Source organism: Perca flavescens, chromosome 1, assembly GCF_004354835.1.
Source record: "Perca flavescens isolate YP-PL-M2 chromosome 1, PFLA_1.0, whole genome shotgun sequence".
NCBI lineage: Eukaryota > Metazoa > Chordata > Actinopteri > Perciformes > Percidae > Perca > Perca flavescens.
The window spans coordinates 44493736-44510776 of record NC_041331.1 but is presented as its reverse complement, the minus strand read 5'-3'; the positions used below and the strand labels follow the sequence as shown (position 1 = coordinate 44510776).

Genomic DNA, 17041 nt, shown 5'->3' with positions numbered 1-17041 from the left:
TAAATAAAGCTTCAAGTATCTCCGTTTTCTTCAAGCATATCATGTATTGAGTTATTTCCTTCCATTTCCTGCCAGTTTATTCTATTATCATTATATTTCTCACATGCAAAAAGTACATGTTCTACATCTTCTTTGTCTTGGCATTCCATACATAATCCATTACCATGTGTAAGGTAGCATTCAGTCCTGTGTGACCTAATCTAAGTCTGGTATATAGACCACTTCTTCCCTTCTGTTTAAAATCAGCACAGTAAGGTATAGGCCTAGTGTCTAGCATTAAACTCTGCCTCCCATTCATTTAGCCATTTTTGTATACTTTCAGATTTAATTATGGATTTGGCTTCACCCTCCCCCAGTGGAACATTAATTCCAATGTATTAGTTTTTCCTGCTGTTGGTTCTTCTTCTTCTTTGAGCTCTATTGGCGGTTAGTTCCCAGAGGTTTGGGTGAATTATCGCCATCAGCTGGTCTGGAGTGGGATCACAACATGAAAAAAAAAATATCTACTCAATCATAATAATGTGTCTAATATATTCAAATTGATAAAACTAATTTTATGAGTTTTGTAAAATAGCCTATCTATCAAAAAACACTGTATGCTGCTTTTATCTTTGAGAAATGTAGAATGAATTGCCTTTTGTCATCCTTGGGACAGTAGCCTAAACTAGAATGTGCTTTATTATTTCTTCTAGCCCACAGTGATCACATGTTCCTGTATTATACTGACTTATTTTAAACAATGTGCTGTCTTCCTGTCGACCATGAACTTCTGGGTCCAAATTGAAAATTAACTTTATGTTCTTGTGTTTGGTGTTGTTTTTTTGATATTTTTAAAAAAGTTTTGTCACTTTTTTTTTCCAACGCCTTTTTTAACTCATCATCAATAAACTTAATGTATATTACATTATAACAACCGAAATTCTGAATTATTATGACTAATAGTTAAGATCAGAGGGTGTTGAGAGAATCACAGACTGGTTGATGTCAAAGTTTAGTCCAAATACTGTTTTGAAACCATTTAAACAATTATTTTTGGGCAGTTTGGCTGAAAGAAACCCATATTTCTGATATAAAAAATATTGAAAATGGGTCAAATTTAACCTGAGGACAACACAAGGCTTAAACGAGCTGTTTAATCACGTCTATTCAAACCTTCGCCGTGATGCTATTTTCTCATTTCTTCCACTTTCCTTTTCTTCTGTAAAACCATCCTCCTTTCCTCTCCTCCTCTCCATTGCTTTTGCCACCTTTCCTTCAATCTCTGTTTAATAATGCTTTTAACTTCTGTTTTGCTGAAACCAAATAACCAAAATCCATTATGTCATTATGTTTGCAGCCTCCTTTGCAACCTTATCTACACTTTCATTTCCTTTGATACCAATATGCGCTGGTATCCATCAACATTTTAATGTAATTCCCATCATTTAAAGTCTTTATAATGTTTGTTGTACTTCTGTCAACATGTCTTGTCTGCAGTCTGAATAATAGAGCTGTAAACTAACAAATAGATCTTAACATAACTGTATTAACTGTCGATATATGCCTGTATTATATTTAAATGAATAATAAACTTGCTATCCTTATTCTATTTTTGTAATATTATTAAATCTATGTTGGCATCAGATATTATCCGAGGTATTCTGCTGTTGCTATACTATGACCTTTTATCACTTTTTCGACATACTATACTATGACTTTCTATAACTTTTTCAACATACTATACTATGACTTTTTTATGACTTTTTCAACATACTATACTATGACTTTTTTATGACTTTTTCATCATACTATACTATGACTTTACGAATTTTTCGACATACTATACTGTGACTTTTTATTTTTAAAGAAAATAACTGATGAAATAACGTAGAAAAGGGCTTCAAAAACTTTGAAAAAAGGGACAAAAACATCTGGAAAGTCTTCAAAAACATAGGGTATAGTGATAAGACAACACAAGGGTTAAAGTGATTTAAATAATGGTGATGATGGATCAGAAAGTAGATCAGAGGTCAATGGATAGAAACCAGGGGAAGGAGGCAAAGGAGCAAGAAGAGAAGTGGAGAGAGAATGCAAATAACATTTATTTCATTCAAAGGTTTCCCTGTTTTATTTCATACCATCACCTCCTCCATCGCTGACAGCTGTCTTCATGTGCTGGTGACCTGGTTGTTGTAGTTCTAGGCTGGCGGCCATCTTGGTTGTAGGCTTCTGCAGCCACCTTGCCAGGACGTATCTCCCGGCCCCTCTTATGACGACGTTTTACAGAACTAAAGTAGGAAAAACAGCCTGATTCTCTGTCGCTGATCGCTCCGTTAAAGATATTTAAACTCTGTGAACTGCCGTTAACTTCTATGAAAGTGATGGTTTGATAAGAAGCTGCTGACAGATTCCAGATTGTAGGACTGTGGTTTCTGTTCCTCTCAGATTAAAGCTGTCAGTCTTCTTATCAGTTTTGCAGAGTCCTTCAGAGGAGACTTCACTACCGTTAACCTTTCTATTGGTTGGTGATGAATCTATGCATGTAGGTTTCTCCAGTAATCAATCATTGAGTCGGGGTCAGCCCTATGTTCCCACAGCCCTATGGTCCCACAGCCCTATGTTCCCACAGCCCAATGGTCCCACAGCCCTATGTTCCCACAGCCCTATGGTCCCACAGCCCTATGGTCCCACAGCCCTATGGTCCCACAGTCCTATGGTCCCACAGCGCTATGGTCCCACAGCCCTATGGTCCCACAGCCCTATGGTCCCACAGTCCTATGGTCCCACAGCCCTATGGTCCCACAGCCCTATGGTCCCACAGCCCTATGGTCCCACAGCGCTATGGTCCCACAGCCCTATGGTCCCACAGCCCTATGGTCCCACAGCCCTATGGTCCCACATAAGGCTGTGGGAAAGTGGTGGTTTCCTGGTGGAGAATTGGAGTAATCTGTTTCTGTAAAGAACGCTGGACTAAGACTTAATGACTTCATCCGATACTGTGATCAGAATCGGGACATCCCTAAATTGAACAATAACAAATATTTTCTCCTGACGGGTTTCACTAAAGTCCCTGTGACGCTAACAGTACAAAAGAGACTCTTCTTTAATCCCTACATGTACAACTTTATTTAAATAAACAGTAAGAACAGTACATTTAAAATAGAGGCTCCTAATTGTCAGAAAAAGTAGAAAACCGTAAAGTGAAAATATTTGAACATCATCAGAAAATTCTCTGATGGTCTGAATGTGTCTCCAGAGCAGCTGATCTGACCTGGGTCCTCTGTTTCAGGTAGTCTCCAGAGCAGCTGATCTGACCTGGGTCCTCTGTTTCAGGTAGTCTCCAGAGCAGCTGATCTGACCTGGGTCCTCTGTGTCAGGTAGTCTCCAGAGCAGCTGATCTGACCTGGGTCCTCTGTGTCAGGTAGTCTCTAGAGCAGCTGATCTGACCTGGGTCCTCTGTGTCAGGTAGTCTCCAGAGCAGCTGATCTGACCTGGGTCCTCTGTGTCAGGTAGTCTCCAGAGCAGCTGATCTGACCTGGGTACTCAGGTGAGCAGGTTTCAGGTGAGCTGAGGCTTTAAAAGCACTGGATCCCGCAGAGAGGGAAGACTCTATTGCCATTCTGGGGAAACATGCGTATGTTCACATCCTCGTCCAGTGTTTAAACTTGAAGCTGTAGCAGGTAAGCTTAGCTTAGCTTAGCATAAAAAGGTGAAACAGCTACTACTGGCTCTGTCCAAAAGTAACAACCCTCTAAAGCTCGCTGACAAGCCTCCATATCTGGCTTGTTACATCTGGACAAAAAACAACATTTGGGGTTATGTGACCAGAAGACTCCAGCGTGATATGTGGTCTTAACTTTTTAGCTTAACACAGCTTTTAGAAGTGCTGATGGACACGGACACACGGACACACACACACACACACACACACACACACACACACGTCTTTATCTTAAACCAAGCTAACCAGCTGCAGACAGATATGGAAGTGGCCAAAAAAAAAACAATGGTGAACTGTTGAGTGCCTTGTAATATTTGAACTAGGGATGCACCGAATCCAGGATTGGGCTGAATATTGGGCTTTTTGACGGGGTTGGGTTTCTGCTGAACCTTAGAATGTGTTCCCAGGGAACCGAACCCTACGCTTGAACTCGGCGCGCAACGCTGGTATTCGTAGTGACGGCGCCGTTGATTACGGGAAGGTGTTTACGTAGGTGGAGCTTTCAATGCAGTAGGCTGTGAGAAAGTGGACATGGATCTGGGGAGCAGTAAGCTGTGAGAAAGTGGACATGGATTTGGTGAGCAGTAGGCTGTGAGAAAGTGGACATGGATCTGGTGAGCAGTAGGCTGTGAGAAAGTGGACATGGATCTGGGGAGCAGTAAGCTGTAAGAAAGTGGACATGGATCTGGGGAGCAGTAGGCTGAGAGAAAGTGGACATGGATCTGGTGAGCAGTAGGCTGTGAGAAAGTGGACATGGATCTGGGGAGCAGTAAGCTGTGAGAAAGTGGACATGGATCTGGGGAGCAGTAGGCTGTGAGAAAGTGGACATGGATCTGGTGAGCAGTAGGCTGTGAGAAAGTGGACATGGATCTGGGGAGCAGTAGGCTGAGAGAAAGTGGACATGGATCTGGTGAGCAGTAGGCTGTGAGAAAGTGGACATGGATCTGGGGAGCAGTAAGCTGTGAGAAAGTGGACATGGATCTGGGGAGCAGTAGGCTGTGAGAAAGTGGACATGGATCTGGTGAGCAGTAGGCTGTGAGAAAGTGGACATGGATCTGGGGAGCAGTAGGCTGTGAGAAAGTGGACATGGATCTGGTGAGCAGTAGGCTGTGAGAAAGTGGACATGGATCTGGTGAGCAGTAGGCTGTGAGAAAGTGGACATGGATCTGGTGAGCAGTAGGCTGTGAGAAAGTGGACATGGATCTGGGGGAGCAGTAGGCTGTGAGAAAGTGGACATGGATCTGGTGAGCAGTAGGCTGTGAGAAAGTGGACATGGATCTGGGGAGCAGTAGGCTGTGAGAAAGTGGACATGGATCTGGTGAGCAGTAGGCTGTGAGAAAGTGGACATGGATCTGGGGAGCAGTAAGCTGTGAGAAAGTGGACATGGATCTGGTGAGCAGTAAGCTGTGAGAAAGTGGACATGGATCTGGTGAGCAGAAAAAGTTGTTTGGCAGTACTTTCAGTCAAAAGAAGGCCATTCAAGTCCAGCTACATGTTCAATCTGTTCAATGCCGATTGGTCTGGTGGTGGCGAGGACCCTAAACTATACACAACATGGCCGCTGTTACAACATCTGGCATGAGGCATCTGAAAAAATACGAGTTGTGCATGAAGGAATCTCCAGACAGCAGCCAGAATGCAGCAACTTCAGGTACGGCAAAGGAAGGACAGTTTCAGCTAATAAAAATTGGTGCGACCGAACTGCTGCTCGTTAGCTAACGTTAGCTTTCTGATTTCACCCACCCAACGTGCCTTCATCATACACCGGTTAGCGAAAATTTGCCAAACTAAATGGTCACTCATCTGGCGACAGCGATGTGCTTTCCTATGATGTGAAAAGAGCGTGTGAATTCAACTTCATTCATGTGTTTACTGTGTTCATGGACTGAGGATGGGAGGAGGAGTCAGCACAATCTCAACCAGTGGATTCAGTATTCAGCCGAACCCCCAAAAATCTGGATTCGGTGCATCCCTAATGTCCAGTGACGGGAAGACTCCAGCGTGATATGATGTGGTCTTAACACAGCTTTTAGAAGTGCTGATGGAGGATTTAAAGGCGTCTGTCTTAATGTTGAACTAACCGACTGCAGACAGGGTTGCTGGTAAAATATGGAAGTGGCCAAAAAAAACAAAAACAAACAAACAATGGTGAACTTTTGAGTGCCTGGTAGTATTTTAACATTCATTAGCCATTTGGCTGGTGGACAAAAAGTTAATTTTGAACCCTGACTGCAGACATGAGAGTGGCATCAATCAACATTCAGCAAAATATCTAAACTATTCCTTTAACGGGAGCATTTTTTTGTGCTCAAAGTGAAATCAGTTTAACTCTGGAGTTAGTACACAGCAGGTGAGACGGTAGCGTCTCGAAAACATCCAAAAACATTAGTGATTGTCTTGTTCTCTCAGGGAGGACCGAGAGACAGAATCCACACCCGCGCCCCGTCCAGGCTCTTTGTCCGATTACTCTCAGGTGTTAAACGATAACACTACGCAGCCTCTGAAGCTAGACGAGACGTTTGATTGGCCTCAAAGTGTCAGCGTTCTCCTTTAAGCTGCAGACACACCAACCAGCCGGCCAATCAGACGGCAGTAAAGCCAGTGGGACTGATCGGTCTCCCCGAGTCGGTCCAAAAAGTTCCTCAGAACTCACCGAAGAGACGAGATGTAATGCGTCTCCATAGCAGCAGGGGGCGCCCAAGAAATTAAAACTGGCAGCTGATTGGACGAACGCGTCACATGGGTTTGTTTTCTCCGGATGTGTGTGTGTCTCTGTGTGTGTGTGTCTGTGTGTGTGTGTGTGTGTGTGTGTGTGTGTATCTCTGTGTGTGTGTGTGTGTGTGTGTGTGTCTGTGTGTCTCTCTCTGTGTGTGTGTGTGTCTCTGTGTGTGTGTGTGTGTGTGTCTCTGTGTGTGTGTGTGTCTCTGTGTCTGTGTGTCTCTCTCTCTCTCTGGGTGTGTGTGTGTCGGTGTGTGTGTGTCTCTGTGTGTGTGTGTCTGTCTGTGTGTGTGTCTGTGCACGTGTGTCTCTGTGTGTCTGTGTGTGTGTGTGCGTGTGTGTCTCTGTGTGTGTATCTGTGTGTCTCTGTGTGTGTGTGTGTGTGTGTGTCTCGGTGTGTGTGTCTGTATGTGTGTCTGTGTGTCTGTCTGTGTGTGTGTGTGTGTGTGTGTATATGTGTGTGTGTTTGTGTGTACAGTTCCTGAATCGGTCTTCATTTCAGATCAACAAAGATCAGTTTAAAAGATTTTCATCAGATTTTGAGAGACTCTTGTCACCTCATCCCGCTCATCAAAAAAAAAACACTTTTACAAACAGTTCCAGCTTCAGTGCGCGTATCCGGCTGTTGATTGGCCGATGCGTCCGGCAGGCGACCCTCGTCGTCGTCGGTAACCGTGGGCGTGTTTCAGAGCGAGTCGTCGAGCGGTGCCATGAGCAGCTGCAGCTCTTTGAAGGCGCTGCCGTGGCGCCCGATCTGGGCCGCCTTGGTCCTCACCATGCTGCTCAGGTTCTTCAGCTGCTTGCAGCACGCTCGGCACTTCAGGTGTCTATGGCAACACAAAAACAGCTCACGTTACCGTGGCAACAAGGATCCAAAAAGTGATGTTTTTCTGACGATGGTTACTACTACTAACATCTGAGGTTTTATTCTGAAGTAAACTAGACTATCAATATAACTGACTCACAACTGGTTGGATCCTTTACTCTTTCTACAATAGGAGGAGACACAGAGAGAAAGAGAGAAAGAGAAAGAGAGAAAGAGAGAAAGAGAGAAAGACAGAAAGAAGGAAAGAGAAAGAACAGAAATAAAGAGAAGGAAAGACCGAAAGAAGGGTAGACAGAAAGAAGGAAAGACAGAGGGAAAGACAGAAAGAAAGAAGGAAAAAGGGAAAGACAGAAAGAAGGAAAGAGAGAAAGAGGGAAAGACAGAAAGAGGGAAAGAAAGAAGGAAAGAGGGAAAGACAGAAAGAAGGAAAGACAGAAAGAAGGAAAGAGGGAAAGAAAGAAGGAAAGACAGAAAGAAGGAAAGAGAGAAAGAAGGAAAGAGAGAAAGAAGGAAAGACTGAAAGAAAGAAGGAAAGAGGGAAAGACAGAAAGACCGAAAGAAGGAAAGACAGAAAGAGGGAAAGAAAGAAGGAAAGAGGGAAAGAGGGAAAGATAGAAAGAAGGAAAGACAGAAGGAAAGATAGAAAGAAGGAAAGACACAAAGATGGAAAGAGAGAAAGAAGGAAAGAGAGAAAGAAGGAAAGACTGAAAGAAAGAAGGAAAGAGGGAAAGACAGAAAGAGAGAAAGACCGAAAGAAGGAAAGACAGAAAGAGGGAAAGACAGAAAGAAGGAAAGAGAGAAAGAGGGAAAGAAAGAAGGAAAGAGGGAAAGAGGGAAAGAAAGAAGGAAAGATAGAAAGAAGGAAAGACAGAAAGATGGAAAGAGAGAAAGAAGGAAAGAGAGAAAGAAGGAAAGACTGAAAGAAAGAAGGAAAGAGGGAAAGACAGAAAGAGAGAAAGACCGAAAGAAGGAAAGACAGAAAGAGGGAAAGACAGAAGGAAAGAGAGCAAGAGGGAAAGACAGAAAGAGGGAAAGAAAGAAGGAAAGAGGGAAAGACAGAAAGATGGAAAGAGAGAAAGAAGGAAAGAAAGAGGGAAAGAGACAGAGACAGAAAGAAGGAAAGAGAGAAAGAAGGAAAGACAGAAAGAGGGAAAGAAAGAAGGAAAGAGGGAAAGAGAGAAAGAAGGAAAGAAAGAGGGAAAGAGAGAGACAGAAGGAAAGACAGAAACAAAGAAGGAAAGACAGAAATGAGAGAGAACTGTTTGGATCCTTAACACTTTCTATAATGTTTTAATACTTTAAGAACATTCTCCTGATGATACTTAAATACTTTTACTGCAGTAGAGGATCTGAATACTTCTTCCACCGTTGCTTATTAAGGACCACACACACACACACACACACACACACACACACACACACACACAGAGACACACACACACACACAGAGAGACACACACACACACAGAGACACACACACACACACACACACACACACACACAGACACACACACACACACACACACACACACACACACACACACAGACAGACTCACACACAGAGACAGACACACACACACACAGAGACACACACACACACACACACACACACACACACACACACACACACATAGACAGACAGACAGGCACACACAGAGACAGACACACACACACACAGAGACACACACACACACACACACACACACACAGAGACAGACACACACACAGAGACACACACACACACACACACACACAGAGACAGACAGGCACACACAGACAGACACACACACACACACACACACACACACACTCATAGACAGACAGGCACACACAGAGACAGACATACACACAGAGAGAGACACACACACACACACACACACACACACACACACACACACACACACACACACAGAGACACACACACACACACACACACACACACACACACACACAGACACACACACAGACTCACACACAGAGACAGACACACACACACAGACACACACACACACACACACAGACAGACACACACACACAGAGACACACACAGAGACACACACACACAGACACACACAGAGACAGACAGGCACACACAGAGACAGACACACACACACACACACACACACACACAAAGAGAGACAGACACACACACACACTCACACTCATAGACAGACAGGCACACACAGAGACACACATACACACAGAGACACACACACACACACACACACACACACACACACACACACCCTCCCATACGTTCTGACTCACCTCTCCTCCCGCGTGATGTCGACCCCGACGGACGGCGCTGCCTTCAGCGTGTCTGAGATCAGCATCCAGAAATGTTTCATGATCAGCTTCAGAGACGTACAGCCAGTCTGGATGTAGCTACACACACACACACACACACACACACACACACACACACACGCACACGCACACGCACACATGCACACACATGTTAATGTCTTTATGTTAAGCTAAGCTAACCGGCGTGTGTGTGTGTGTGTGTCTGTCTGAGACTAAATCAGATCAGATTACAGATCATCTACAGTCTGTCGTTTATTAAAATCAGCACCAGATCGCATGTAGAGAACTCTGACAGCTACTCTGTCATAATAAAATCAACTGGAGACTTGCGTAGGAGCTGATATAGGAGTCTGATAACATTTTATTAAATCAGAATCGTATCACCAGTGTTTCCGTCACTTCCTGTTGAGCCTGAATGCTGCTGGAATCAGCTGGAAAACTTATTAAAAATACATAAATTTTATGCGATGAAATTGTGGGAACTTGCAAAAACTGCTGTTTGATAAAACTGTTTTGAAAAAAAAAAAAAAAAAAAAAACAGTTGCTGCTTTTCAACTTTCAGCTAAGATATATTATAGTCACATTCCTAAAATTATTGCCTAAGTCATTTTTTAACAAAAAATGATTTTGTTGCCTAAATCATCTCCTCATGGTGATGGCCACCTCTGTTAAAATTGCCTACATCCTCAGTTGAACATGTCATGTGATTCTACACCTTTAGTATAATTGCCTATGTCAAGCATGTGACTTAGGCAGTTTTATTTTTTGTGTTTTCCGAAAAACCTGGAAAAATGACTTAGGCAATTATCTTAGGAAGGTGACGTTATGGGACTTTTTTGCAACGAAAAGACATGGACTTCTCTTTATTGATCCTTTTGGGATGACTCCCGCAAGGAAATTAGATTTCCAGCAACAGATTTTAGCATCTTACAAAAACACTCTTTAAATAGAATTTATTTTTTTTATTAATAAGGGAAATAATTCCACTAATGAACCCTGACAAAGCACACCTGTGAAGGTAAAACCATTTCAGGTGACTACCTCATGAAGCTCATTGAGAGAACAACAAGGGTTTGCAGAGTTATCAAAAAAAGCAAAGGGTGGCTACTTTGAAGAATCTAAAATATAAGACATGTTTTCAGTTATTTCACACTTTTTTGTTAAGTACATAATTCCATATGTGTTCATTCATAGTTTTGATGCCTTCAGTGAGAAACTATGATGTAAATAGTCAAGGAAATGCATTGACTAAGAAGTTGTGTCCAAACTTTTGGCCTGTACGTTACGCTGCAGTGTAGGTCCGTCCTCGACTAAAGAAGTTCTTAGTCCACTAACACTTATAGGATTTTGTCGACTAATCGATTAGTTGATTTAATTGACAGAGCTGTGAGCTTTGAGAGGTGGTTAAGACTAGAAAAGCACAATATAAATGTAGTTAATTAACCATCTGTAAAACTGAGTTTCTCCACAATTAATCCTGCAAAAGCACCACTTTAAATCTTGTGTTTACCATAAATGTGCTCAGAAGTTTCTTGGAAATGAGTAATTAAGCATGAATAAGCATAAAAAAATGACTAATCGACTAAAGAAATCTTAGTCGACTAAGACCAAAACTATCGATTAGTCGACTAATCGACTAAGAGGTGTATCCGAAATGTAAGTGAAATCATGTGGCTGTTCAGATGCTTTAAACTCATCTTTACGTGATGACTCTGGGACAGTTTAGACATGAAAGGGGAGAGAGGGGGGGGGAATAACATGCAGCAAAGGGCTGCAGGTCGGAGTCGAACCCTCGGCCGCTGCGTCGAGGAGTAAACCTCTATATATGGGCGCGCGCTCTACCGGGTGAGCTAACCAGGCGCCTGATTCTGGAGTTTTTTGATTTTGGTTCACTTGCTTGAAACACAAAATGTTCATGGAACTTATCTAAAGTAATGCAAGTTAAGTATTTAGTGTTTTATTAAAATCTCTCCCCTTGTGTGGCGGTAAAGTTGATATTTTGAAGCGGTTATGAATATTTCTGAAGTATGTCTAGTGTGTCTAAGTGTGTGTGTGTGTGTGTGTCTGGGTCAGTGTGTGTGTTAGTGTGTGTCTATGTCTGTGTGTTAGTGTGTGTCTGTCTGTGTGTGTGTGTGTGTGTGTGTGTGTCTGTGTGTGTGTGTGTGTGTGTGTGTGTGTGTGTGTGTGTGTGTGTGTGTGTGTGTGTCTGTGTGTGTGTGTGTGTGTGTGTGTGTGTGTGTGTGTGTGTCTGTGTGTGCTGGGTCAGTGTGTGTGTTAGTGTGTGTCTATGTCTGTGTGTTAGTGTGTGTCTGTGTCTGTGTGTGTGTGTGTGTGTGTGTGTGTGTGTGTGTGTGTGTGTGTGTGTGTGTGTGTCTATGTCTGTGTGTTAGTGTGTGTCTGTGTGTGTGTGTGTGTGTGTGTGTGTGTGTGTGTGTTAATGTTCATGGAACTTATCTAAAGTAATGCAAGTTAAGTATTTAGTGTTTTATTAAAATCTCTCCCCTTGTGTGGCGCTAAAGTTGATATTTCGAAGCGGTTATGAATATTTCTGAAGTACAGAAGAACCAAACACCATTTGGAGTTGTCTCTTGAGTAAACGGAGACAGTGTGTAGATAAAACAGCAGCTCCATAGTGAACCGACAGGAAGTCCCTCACCTCTCGTATTTACTCTGCAGCAGCTGGTCGATCTGAGGGAGAACAGTTATGCACAGATCTAGTTTCCACAGCGACCTGAAAAACACACACACACACACACACACACACACACACACACACACACACACACACACACACACACACACACACACACACACACACACACACACACACACACACACACACACATTATAATCATCGTTAAACACACAGTCTGGGTCTGTGTGTGTGTGTGTGTCTGGGTCTGTTAGTGTGTGTCTGTGTGTGTTAGTGTGTGTCTGTGTTAGTGTGTGTCTGTGTCTGTGTGTGTCTGTGTCTGGGTCTCTGTGTGTGTGTGTGTGTTTGTGTGTGTGTGTGTTAGTGTGTGTGTGTCTGTATCTGTGTGCCTGTGTCTGTCTGTCTGTCTGTCTGTCTGTGTGTGTGTTAGTGTCTGTGTGTCTGTGTCTAAATGTGTGTTAGTGTGTGTCTGTGTCTGTCTGTGTGTGTGTGTGTGTGTGTGTGTGTGTTAGTGTGTGTGTGTGTGTGTGTTAGTGTGTGTCTGTGTGTGTTAGTGTGTGTCTGTGTGTGTTTTCCTGTGTGTGTGTGTGTCTGTCAGTCTCTGTGTGTGTGTCTGTCTCTGTTTGTCTGTCTGTGTCTATCAGTCTCTCTGTGTGTGTGTGTGTGTCTGTCTCTGTGTGTCTGTCTGTGTGTGTGTGTGTGTGTGTCTGTGTGTGTGTGTGTGTGTGTAAATTTATGAACCAATTAACTAATTCATTTTGCACATTTGCACTGTAACTGATTTCAAATGTATCTTTTCTGTTGTTATGTATTTCATGTCATTTGAGCCTGTTTTTCTTATCTTATCTTACACAGTGATAAATTAGTGCACGTATCAAACTCCAAGCCCGTGGGCCAAAGTCCTGCCCCTCGATTTTCAAACTGCAATTACACGCAGAGGTATGTGGGCCAAGCCGTGGTAACGAGTTGCTCCGATTTGATAAGATGTGTGAGAAAATTGGCATGTTTCATGAAATAAATGAGGGGGAAAGCCCTCGCCGAGCATGAGGATGAAAAATGGTCATGTGACTTAACTTAAGTGTCAAAACACACTCAACACAACTTCTCCCTCACATGTGAAATTGGCTAGCCTAGAAATCTAGACGCAGTGTAGCAGCAGCAAATGTAATTTGCAGCCTGGGTCGGTCTAGCAACTCTCCGTTGTCTTGCGAGCTGGAAAAACCAAACTCTGATCAGGCCAATCACATCGTGTATAGAGTGGGTGGGCGGGGCTTATGGCTGCTGATGCTGCTGCTGGTGAACAGAGGTCTTCTGGAAGACTTGGAGATCAGCTTTTCTTTGAGAAAAGAACAAAGAACGGCACTGAAGTCATTCTTAAAAAATGTTGGTGGTTGCTGATTGGTTGAAGCGCTGTCCTATTGCATGCAGATAGAATTGGAAATACAACCGTTTGTCCCGCCAACTCGGATTGAGGCCCGGCCAATGGGGAGTTCCCAGACCCAACATCTGGATGTGGGTCTGGCTCGTCAGGCTAGAAATCCTCATTATATTAATCATTCCTGATGATGTGACCCAAATATCTCACTTTGTTTACCACATTTAGTGCTAGGTTTGCCACTCCTTAACAAGTGCAACATATCAAGTTTAATTTCAATTTCAAAATCCATTAAAACATACTATACAAAATAAGACATTTCATATAAAATAATCAAATCGACTGGACTCACGGTTGAAGGTTGATGATGTTGAGGATGTCCACGACGATCGACAGGTCATTCATGGAGACGGCAGCGTCGAGAGCGCTCTGCAGAGAGACAGCGAACGTTACTTTCTCCACACAGTTAACAGCAGTGTTAGGGTATCTGCAGGTGGAGACCACCGTCTTTTTTTATTTTTATTTGATAGGGACAGTGCTCATTGATCAACAGACAAGTTTACTTGCTGTAAACAAGCCAGAGTTTGCTACAAGTGCTAGTTTCCATCTGTTGTCCCTAGCCAGGTCTCAACAGGCACCCTAAAATACAAAAGTCAATACAAATACACTATAAGTTTAAGAAATCCAGTAGCAATGTAATAAATACAGCAGGAATTTTAAAACAATATGAATATACCCTCATCCCTATCCCTACTCTCTATGAACAATATATTGCTCACCTCATCTAATCCTCAACTTAATTTACAGTGTAAAGTACAGTAAAAATTAAGAAAGAAAATAAAAATAAAAGCAAAATATGTTCATGGGCTTAAGTATTTGGTGTATGGTTACAATTGTTATTGTTCCTAATCCAGGATTTAAGATGTTTTTTAAAAGAGGAGAGACTATTACACTCCCTTATCTCATTGGGCAGACTGTCTCATCCACAGACTGGGAAAAAATAACGGACCAAGCTTCAGAGTCTGAAAAGTGAAGCCAACGCTACAGGTCCTAAAAGCCGCGTTCTCTCTATATGATCGGTATCGGTTCGATGTCAAATTATATATAATTATAAATATTAATTTTTTCTTCTGAAAATCTGATGACAGTCATATTTTGCACGCAGGTAAAGGTGCCCAATATCAGTCATTTCGGGAAAATAAATCACAAAAGAAAAAAAAAGAAATGCGTTTTGGAAAATAGTTCTTTATTTGATTATCATAAAAAATAGTTTTCTATACAGAGATATCGACATCGGTAAATATCGGTATCGGCCATAACAGCAATATTAATATCGGTTATCGTATCGGCCACAATTTTCACATCGGTGCATCGCTACTAGAGTCTCTCAAAATCTGACGAAAATCTTTTAAACTGACCTTTGTTCATCTGAAATTAAGAAAGATTCAGCAACTGCCCACACACACACACTCACACACTCTCTCACACTCACACACACACACACACACACACACACACACACACACACACACACACACACACACACACAGCCTATTTCTCTCTTCAAATGTTTTCAGAAACATGTTTCGGTGAACAATTTCAGTCCAATATGAGATCGTATTCTGAACGAGCCAACATGACAGTCTGGCTTTGAATTTTCAGAGAAAACCAGACCCACGTGGCGCGTTCGTCCAATCAGCTGCCGGTTTTCATTTTAAAGCTGCCTTCTCTCTAACTTCCAGCAGGGGGCGACTCCACTGGCTCCAAAAATAAGTCTGTTTCTGTAGAAGTCTAGGAGAAACTTCTCTCCTGATTTATTACCTCAGCAAACATCTTCATAATGAGTTTACGGCCTCAATCGCTAATTTCAAGTCTTCTTCAACACAGCGTGATGTTTATGGCTGCCACCTCTTAGTCGATTAGTCGACTAATCTGTCGTTTTGGTCTTAGTCGACTAAGATTTCTTTAGTCGACTAGACATTTATTTATGCTTATTCATGCTGAATTATTTATTTCAGGAAACTTCTGAGCACATTTATGGTAAACACCAGATTTAAAGTGGTGCTTTTGCAGGATTAATTGTGGAGAAACTCAGTTTTACAGATGGTTAATTAACTACATTTATATTGTGCTTTTCTAGTCTTAACCACCTCTCAAAGCTCACAGCTCTGTCGATTAAATCAACTCATCGATTACCGTATTTTCCGGACTATAAGTCGCACTTTTTTTCCTACTTTGGCTGGTCCTGCGACTTATAGTCAGGTGCGACTTATATATCAAAATATATATAATTTAACATGTTTTTACATGTTAATTCATACTGAAAACATTACCGTCTACAGCCGAGAGAGGGCGCTCTAGGCTTGTGACAACTAAAACGCTGCTGCTAAAGACAACTGAGAAAGAAAAGAGACAAACTGCAGGTAGTAAAATATGCAGCCCCGAAAACGGTAATCGAGCAGCAGAAAGAGAGTTTGAAATGAGGGAGAAACTTATGAGTGAGACTGGAGAAAAGGTGACTCTTACTGCAATGGAGAAAACAAAGAAAGCTAATCGGCTAATCGTGGGCTGAAAGATGTCCAGAGGAGGAGGAAGGAGTCTGGAGGGGCTCGTTCACGGTGCAGCTTCGTCTCCACGCCTTTTAATACCTCCGTGCTCCACGCCCTGCTAGCTAGTTGTTCTGGGTGCTATTGTATAGATCAATAACTGTTAATGTGTTACGTTAACATACCGGACACCTACCGTATTCAGCATATTGTTCTGTGTGCTATTGTGTAGTTGAATAACTCTTGTATTTATATCTAAATAAATGCGACTTATACTCCGGAGCGACTTATAGTCCGAAAAACACGGTAGTCGACAAAATCCTAAAAGTGTTAGTCGAGTAAGGAGTTCTTTAGTCGAGGAAAGCCCTAGTGATGTTCATCTTTTTTAAATGATGCTCCCATTTATTTTAAAGTAACGTTAGTTAGTAGCTGCCTTAAACACATTTTAAGACAGCTAAACGGTGTAAAGCGTGACTGACTTCAGATACAGTATTTGGGGACCACTAAGGTCTATATAAAAGAGACTTCAGATACAGTATTAGGGGACCACTAAGGTCTATATAAAAGAGACTTCAGATACAGTATTAGGGGACCACTAAGGTCTATATAAAAGAGACTTCAGATACAGTATTAGGGGACCACTAAGGTCTATATAAAAGACTTCAGATACAGTATTAGGGACCACTAAGGTCTATATAAAAGAGACTTCAGATACAGTATTAGGGGACCACTAAGGTCTATATAAAAGAGACTTCAGATACAGTATTAGGGGACCACTAAGGTCTATATAAAAGAGACTTCAGATACAGTATTAGGGGACCACTAAGGTCTATATAAAAGAGACTTCAGATACAGTATTAGGGGACCACTAAGGTCTATATAAAAGAGACTTCAGATACAGTATTAGGGGACCACT

General features: G+C 42.3%; 1 protein-coding gene and 1 long non-coding RNA gene across 2 annotated transcripts in view; both read right to left on the bottom strand.

Moving 5' to 3' along the window:
• Positions 1 to 3081: 3081 nt before the first annotated feature.
• On the bottom strand, positions 3082 to 4227 carry LOC114559181 (uncharacterized). The gene is made up of 2 exons (XR_003693031.1): positions 3515 to 4227; positions 3082 to 3470 (listed from the first exon to the last, which is right to left on the bottom strand). It is a non-coding gene; the product is annotated as an uncharacterized LOC114559181 (long non-coding RNA).
• A 2714-nt stretch (positions 4228 to 6941) lies between these two features.
• The window catches only part of katnb1 (katanin p80 (WD repeat containing) subunit B 1), a 33952-nt gene continuing 23852 nt past the window's right edge, over positions 6942 to 17041 (bottom strand). The window contains 4 exon segments of the mRNA XM_028580595.1: positions 6942 to 7245; positions 9513 to 9629; positions 12208 to 12282; positions 13932 to 14008. Coding sequence (XP_028436396.1) covers positions 7104 to 7245; positions 9513 to 9629; positions 12208 to 12282; positions 13932 to 14008 — 411 coding nt within the window. The 3' untranslated portion in view covers positions 6942 to 7103.